General features: G+C 42.4%; 1 protein-coding gene across 1 annotated transcript; it reads right to left on the bottom strand.

Annotated features, from left to right (window-relative positions):
• Window positions 1-6228: 6228 nt before the first annotated feature.
• On the bottom strand, window positions 6229-7167 carry LOC101994555 (olfactory receptor 1D2-like). Its single transcript, XM_005350258.1, has one exon. The coding sequence runs from the start codon at window positions 7165-7167 to the stop codon at window positions 6229-6231; it is 939 nt and encodes a 312-aa protein (XP_005350315.1).
• Between the last annotated feature and the right edge of the window lie 772 nt (window positions 7168-7939).

The raw sequence follows: 7939 nt of genomic DNA on the forward strand, positions 1-7939 counted from the left end.
TTTAAATAAAAACAACTAAATAATTTTAGAAACAGCTTTTAAAAATATTTTAGGTTTATAAGGCTATGGTGCATTCTATAGTTATAAAATATTTTATTATAATGTCTGTTAATATGTGATCTTGATAAACAGATAAATAAAAGACTAAAAATTGGGGCCATAGCTATGAGCACCAAACACTAGAGGCTGAGGTATTCTTACTTATGATGCAGCAAGACAGTGACCTAAGCAGTGTGGCAAAGGGTCTCTTCTTACCTAAGTTCTGTTCAGGCTAACAGAGCCTTATTTATGAATGTATGTCTAACTTCCTTGTTTTTACTGAAATCATTAAGCTGTAGCTATTTTGGTAGACTTAGTCGTACAAGAAACTGTTGTATTCTATAATGGTACACTATGTAAGGACCAAGAAAATAAACTTGTCAATCTCTCTATGGACTGAATTTGTGAAAAGAGCTTCAATTAAAAATTTGTATTTTTTTATTATAAACTGTTGAAGATGATTAAGCTTTAATTTATTATGTTCAGAACTATACTTGTAGTCATGCTAAGTAATAATGCAATTAATTACAGGAAAAAGCTTTATTCTCCAAGCAAGGATTTTTTTTTTTTTTTTTTTTTGAGACAGGGTTTCTCTGTAGCTTTGGAGCCTGTTCTGGAACTAGGTCTTGTAGACCAGGCTTCGAGTACTGGGCTTAAAGGCGTGCGCCACCACTGCCCGGCCAAGCAATGATTCTTTAGGTAATATATAATTAACAGCTAATGGTTTTCAAATTCGTTAGAGTCTGCTGAACATGGCATTTAAGATGTTTAAACTTACTATGACATAGACTCCCAGATCCTAGCAGTGACCTCTAAGGTTTCCAAGAAGATAATGGGACACGACAATGACCCCACCTGGATTGTGGTAATGATGATCACTGGACAAGACTGCCCCAATGCCTCATCTGCCACCAGGACCAAACTCTGAAAAACCAGGACACTGGAGAGTTGATGGCTCCACTTCACCTGACAAAGCAATGTTAGTCCCCCATATTCCTCCTCCACAGGGAAGCCTCTCATCTTCTGGGCCTGGAAGCCAAAGACTGATGCTGTCCTGGTATCTCTGCTCTCCAGCACCCTGGAGAACTCAGGAGTCTGGGAAGTCTGTCTAGGTAATGGGCTAGTCTCTGCCATTTTAAATGATACATAAGCCATTTGGATTATACCCCCTGCTGTAATTTATCCTTCTGAGATCTCTGATGCCTTTGATGGCTAGACTAACTGTGGCTTTGTTAGCTTGGTAGCACCAGGCCACCAGCTTCTTCTGCCAAAGCCACCTTCTTCTTCTGTAGCCACCTTGTTAGTTCATCTAGAGCTACAAGGTCTCTTGTTAAGAAAAGGCAGACAGGGTTGCCTTGCTAACAGGCTTTGTATTAAAAGACAAACAGGTTTCAGTTGTAGCTTTTCACTGAAGGAATGTGCCTTGCAATGACTGGTCTCAATGCAATGACTGGTCTCAATGCAATGACTGGTCTCACTAATAACTACTCATATCTCTGGTAAATGATTTGATTCAAGAAAAGGTTTATTAAAGCTCATGCAAGTTTCCAGGGTCTAAAAATGTTCTAAAGTATATAAAGGCCTGAGGATATGGAAATTTGAATAAGTTCTGAGTGTCTCAAAAATGATTTAAGATGTATAAGCGAAGCTGTAAAGGTATAAGAAAGTGATTTAAAGTATATGAAAATGGGAAATGTTTCAAGTTCCTTTCCCCTTCTATGCTATTGTTACACTAAGATTTCAAAGACACAAAGTTTTAACATTGATCAGTGGAGTTCTGATAGGCTGGTAGAGCAGAGATGTGTTCTAGAGATAGGCTATCTGTACTAGCTTAAGGGCCTAAAGGGTCTGTCTGGTCTTAGTCATACAGGTAGCAGAGAAGTCATTTGGGTTGCTCTCCAGCTCTGGTCCTGGTTGTAGAAGCTTGGGAGAGGCTCAGGTCATTTAGATTACTAGCCATGCCCATTCTTGGTTGTAAGAGTCTGATATGGCACCGCAGGTTCAGACATTTGGTGTATGTGCTTGGCTGAGGAGCCAATGGGGCGAAGCTACCATCTGTGGGATTATGACTGAACGCCTCTAAGTCAGAATCCCGCCCAGGCGGAACGATACAGGCAGCGCCGTGGGAGCCTCGGTCGGCGCCGGATAGCCAGATCCCCGTCCGTCCCCGCCGGCGGTCCGTCCGGGTCGGTCGCCGTGGCCCCCTCGCCGGGGCGCGGCGTAGAAAAAAAAAAAGAAAAAAAAAAAGAGTCTGATATGGCCTGGCCCAAGAGATAAAGCAGTCACCAGGCTGTTAATAACTCCCAACTCTCAGCTTTTTGTCTGGAAGAGCAGATTTGTCATCTTTCCCCTTGGAAAGACAATTCTATATGCTTAACATTCCTGATTTATTTGGAGAACTGTGAGTTCAAAGACCTTTGTGCTATGCTCCCAACATTCTCTGTTCCTTCTCTTCTTATAGAAAGTCCATAATATTAGTATTGGCTCCTTGAATGATGCCCGGAGTCCCATAGGTATTCTTCACACCCTTCCATTCTTTTGCATTTGCTCCTCTAACAGGGTAATTCTAAATGACCCGCTTTCACACAGTCCATTCTTCCTTGGGCCTGATCAGGTCTGCTCTTGAAGCTCTTTATTGGTTCATTTCATTTCAGTTTTTGTGTGACTCAACTACAACATTACTGCTCTTTTTTGTAGCTTCTGTTGGGTGAACTTCACATTTTATTTCTGTATCTGCTTCTTGGTTTTGCTGAGTTGTTTATTTGTGCCCTTGTGTAGGTCACTGAACCTCTCGAAGATGACTGTTTTCCCACCTCCCCAGGGGTAGGACGTTAGTCAGCTTTGTGCCACTGTGGCAGAATATCTGAGATAGAAACTTACAGGAAGAACATATTTATATTGGCTCATGGTTTCAGAGGGTTGTTACCTGAAGATGTGGTCTAGGCCAAGTGTTTCAGGTTCTTGGCTCCTTATTTAAAGAGCTTACACATACTGGCAGAAGCAGAAAGGTTATTCAAAGCAAAATGATAGAACAGGCCAGACACACCCTTGAGGTGTCAGTAGGCACCTGTGTGTTAGTATCAAGTGCTTCAAGTTATTGTTTGGGATTTCCTTTTATAGAGTTTAAGAGAAGGAAGAATTTGATTACTAAGATAAAGAGTGTTTCAAAAATTCATTTCTTTTATCGTTGAGGTCTGGTTCAGGTGTTTCAGGTTCTTGGCTCCTTATTCAAAGAGCTCACACATACTGGCTTATTCAAAACAAAGTGATAGAACAGGATAGACACACCCTTGAGGGTGACAGCAGGCCACCTGAGTGAGGGTATCAAGGGCTTCATGTTATTGCTTCGGATTTCTTTTTATAGAGTTTAAGAGAAGGAAGAATTTGGTTGCTAAGAGACAGGCTGTTTTAAAAATTCATTTCTTTTAATTTTTTTGAGCTAATTACATAAACACACCACTTCTTCCTCTCTTTCCTTCTTCCAAATGCTCCCAATTACCCTTCCTTGCTCTTGTGATTGTCATACTTAGATTATATCAGCCTTGGCCCATTGTGCATGTTCCTTCCTGTAACACATCTGATGTAACACATCTTAATCTGTCATGCATAGTCATAAGATGGGAAATAGAGGATTCTCCTTAGAAGTTCCCTTTGAGGGCACACTTTACCTTATTGTTAATGCACCCAAAACCAGCTCATGCCTCTTGGTTCTTGGACGGTGTTCTAGGAAGCATTTGAATGACCATTGTCAGGGGGCTGTAAGGAGAGTGACTTGTTCCATCCTTTACAGCAGGTGCAGATGCAGGTTAAAGCAGGTGGGCTCCTGCACTGAGAACAGGTTGTGAGGTGCTCAGAGAGATATGTGTGTATAGCCCAAGCTAAATGGCATACGGATTTCTAAGCAATGTTGCTGCTTGCCTGTAACAGTTTCAGCCCTGGTCACTTGGCCGAGCTGCTTAGGTAGAAGAGAAGGAGGGAGAAAACTGCTCAGTTCAGAGTGGTTTCAAAGCAGGGGAGCCTGATTTTTGCAACAGGGTCTTTCCTAACTATTCATCAATGATGCATCCATGAATGAGTGAATCTGTTCATGAGGGCGGAGTCCTCATGACCCAGCTACCTCCCTGAGGTTGAACACTGATGATGCAAGTCTTTAATGTGATCTTTTGGGGGGACATTTAATGGCTAAACAAGCATAAAGATGGTTGCTGGAATGTCATTTCATTCTGTCTGTTGCCACGTGTTCTTGGTTCCTCAAGATCTCCATCGCTTCACATTGGTGAGTGCAACATAAAAGAAGGAGTCATTTGTCTCTGTCTTTACAGACTGACCACTGGGGGGTGTGCCCGGTGACTGACAGATTCCACAGAGGAGGCAAGGGATAGGCGAAGGAAGAAGTGAGCTAGGTCACGGTGGTGGCAACAATAATACAGTCTGACTTTTTTATTTATACAGAATTAAGTAATCTGGGATAGATTCATGTTGTTCCAAACCACAGATCATATCATTTTTGTTTTCAGACATATTTTTTCTTGCATATCTGGGGTCATAAGTTTAGTCATCATTGATAAACCATGACAGAACAGAGTTATCTTTTACAATCATTTTCCCCTGTTTAGTCATCATTGCTAAACAGAGTTATCCTTTATAATCATTTTTACTCATCAATCCCATCACCCAAATTTTAAGAATCTAGAGTCGCATGACAGTCTGTTCTCAGTTAGCATGTGATACTTTTCTCTTACCACCTTCCCATTCCATTCTTCGTCCATCAGCATATGTCCCCGTGTAGGGCAGAGGTAACTTCAGCTAATCTGACTTTGCTGCTGTACATGCCGCATGATTGCCTGAGTGTACAGTGGAAGAGGTTGTGATCTGACCTGCAGCCAACTCCTCTAGCCCAGCAAATCTAAGTTCACTTTGCTTTGATTATCTTCTTCCTGAGTAAGTACAGGGCATGTGCTTTAAGAATATCTCAGAGCCTCATAAAGAGACTTCCGGTTCTTTATGTGTCACAACCTCCAAGGTGTGAGGACTATCTTCAAGTAGATAAGGATAGCTCCCTGACAGTGGGAGGAGTATTATGCTGGGGACTTCCCCGGGGAATCTTAGGAGCAGTACTCCTGGGAGAAGGCACGAATGATTCATAAAAAATTTCATCAAATCCAATATCTCTAAATTGTACAAATATTAAAAGCCCCTAAGCATGCAACATGCGGGGAATCAAAACTGAAAGAGGCATGGTGTCCATCATGTGGCTCGGCTTTGCTGGATCTTTGCCAAGCAGCTGTGCTGGCTTTACAACTTTTGTTGTTCCCATCAGATGTGGCTGTAGCAACATACATGACGGGAAAATTCCTTCATCATCCAGCCCAGTGAGAGATTCTGAGTGTATATCTGTGCCTAGTTCCCACAAAGATCAGAAGGGACTGTTGGATTTCCTGGAACCGGGGTTGTGAATGGTCATGTGGGAATCTAACCTACTCTTCTGTAAGAGCAGCAGGTGCTCTTAACTGCTGAGTCATTTCTCCAGCCCTAGAATTTTTATTTTAAACAGACAGAGATACTCACCTTTAAATCAACATGGCAAACATTTCAAAGGATGAGTTAGATTCATTTATGTGCAATGTTACCCATTGATCACAATTGGCTATAAAATCCACATTCATGCTTGCTTCCCAGTTTGAAGGTATTAAGAGACACTCAGCCAGTCCCAGTAAAATGTGTTGGTGAATAGCAGAGTAACTACATCAACTGAACCTTGCTTTCTTCAGTCTTAAACCCTACTGGCTCTGTTCACTCATCTCTAAAGGATTTCTTCCAAATCACCATAGCCCAGCGTCCAGCCTTCTAATCAGTCACTAATTGCTACTTGTGCATTTGATGTTTTGAGACATGAGAGATGTCTCTATGTCATAACTGGGCATATCTGGATAAGGCTGAGAATGTGCTCCTATGGTCAGGCACATTGTAAAATACTGCGATATTCTAGTATTGGCATTAGCGTGATCTTATGTATTACCAAAGCTGGTGAGATGCAAGGTGAAGTACTTACATGTCTTTCCATCACCACATAGGTTCATTCAGAGCCAGAGATGTGTCCAAACACCCCTGCATAACCCATAGGATGATGCTTTGAACATGTTGAAGGATATACATAGTCCACTTCATTCCCCTTTTACAAAACAACCCTCATGTTAACTTCTGAATCGGCTTCCTTAGAAGTCTTCCCAGAGCCCCGTGCATGTCCTTGTTCCTCAGGCTGTAGATGAAAGGGTTCATCATGGGGGTCACTACTGCGTACATCACTGTGGCTACTGAATCTTTCATGGAGTAGGTGTGTAGGGGTTGCAGATAAACCATACCAAGTGTCCCGTAGAAGAGGGCCACCACAGCCAGATGGGATGAACAGGTGGAAAAGGCTTTGTACTTGCTAGAGGCTGAGGGGATTCTGAGGATAGCTCTGACAATCCAGATATAGGATATGATTATGAATCCTAAAGGAGCAAGGAAGATGAAGCACCCTGTAATGACCAGCACCATGTGATTGATGCGGGTGTCAGAGCATGCAAGCCTGAGCAGGACGTACATTTCACAGAAGATGTAGTGGATTTTCCGAGACCCACAGAAGGTTACTTTGGTCATGAGGATGGTGTGGATGAGGCCATAGAGGATAGATAGGGCCCAGCACAAGATGAGGAGCAAGATACAGAGCTTAGGGCTCATGGCAGTTGTATAATGGAGGGGACGGCAGATGGCCACGTACCGATCATAAGCCATTACAGCGAGGATGAGATTGTCCAAGGCTACCAGAGACACCAGGAAGTAGAGCTGAGTCAGGCATCCTGTGTAGGAGATGGCTTTGTTCTGGGACTGAAGGTTCACCAGCATCTTGGGGATTGTGTTGGTGACAAAGAAGAGGTCAGTGAAGGAGAGGTTGGCCAGGAAGAAATACATGGGAGTGTGCAGGTGTGAGTCAGAGCCAATGGCCAGGATGATGAGCACATTCCCCACCACTGTGACCAGGTACATGGACAGGAAAGTCCCAAACAGGATGCGCTGATGCTCGGGAACCTCTGAGAGTCCCAGGAGTAGGAACTCAGAGTCTCCACTCTGGTTGCTTCTATCCATTTCCCAAATTTCTGCAATGTGAGCACCAAGAAATACTTATAATTGCTCTTAATTAGATGGAGAATGAACATAAACAAAAATAACTGCTTTCTTAGTATCAAAAGTATCTTGGGCTGGAGAGATGGCTCAGAGGTCAAGAGTGTTGACTCTTCCAGAGGCGCTGAGTTCCATTCCCAGCAACCACATGGTGGCTCACAACCATCTAGAGTGAGATCATATGCCCTCTTCTGGGGCGCAGGCAAGCATACAGACAGAATACTATATACCTAATAAATAAATAAATAAGTATTTAAAAAAGGATCTTAGAGCTAGGTGTGATGGCACTTGCCCATAGTCTTGGCTACTCAAGAGGCAGAGGATCATAATTTGAGCCTAGGACGCTAAAGGCAGCTTTAACAACATAACAAGACTTAGTTTCCCCCATTCCTAAAAATAATCTCAGACCCAGATTGAATCCAGTGTCTGTGTGTGCTAGGTTGGAGCTTTAGTCATGAGCTCCAGGTCCAACTGTATAATGATCCTCACCCCCACAGTGCATCAAAGTGATGGAAAATCATACCATAATTTCCCCCAAGCAAATACAACCTCCTTGGAACGTTTTGTGTTCCTATTTTCATTTTTATCCAATTATCCTTATCCACTTAATGTGATGGGGAAACATTCCTTAAGTTAATATTATTATTTATTGCCATTTAAAAAATATTGAGTAACTTAATATTTATACCTTCTTAAGTATTTTTTTTCCTTCCTTCCTTCCTTCTTCCCTCCCTCC

This window comes from Microtus ochrogaster, chromosome 7, assembly GCF_000317375.1.
Source record: "Microtus ochrogaster isolate Prairie Vole_2 chromosome 7, MicOch1.0, whole genome shotgun sequence".
In the NCBI taxonomy this organism is placed as follows: domain Eukaryota; kingdom Metazoa; phylum Chordata; class Mammalia; order Rodentia; family Cricetidae; genus Microtus; species Microtus ochrogaster.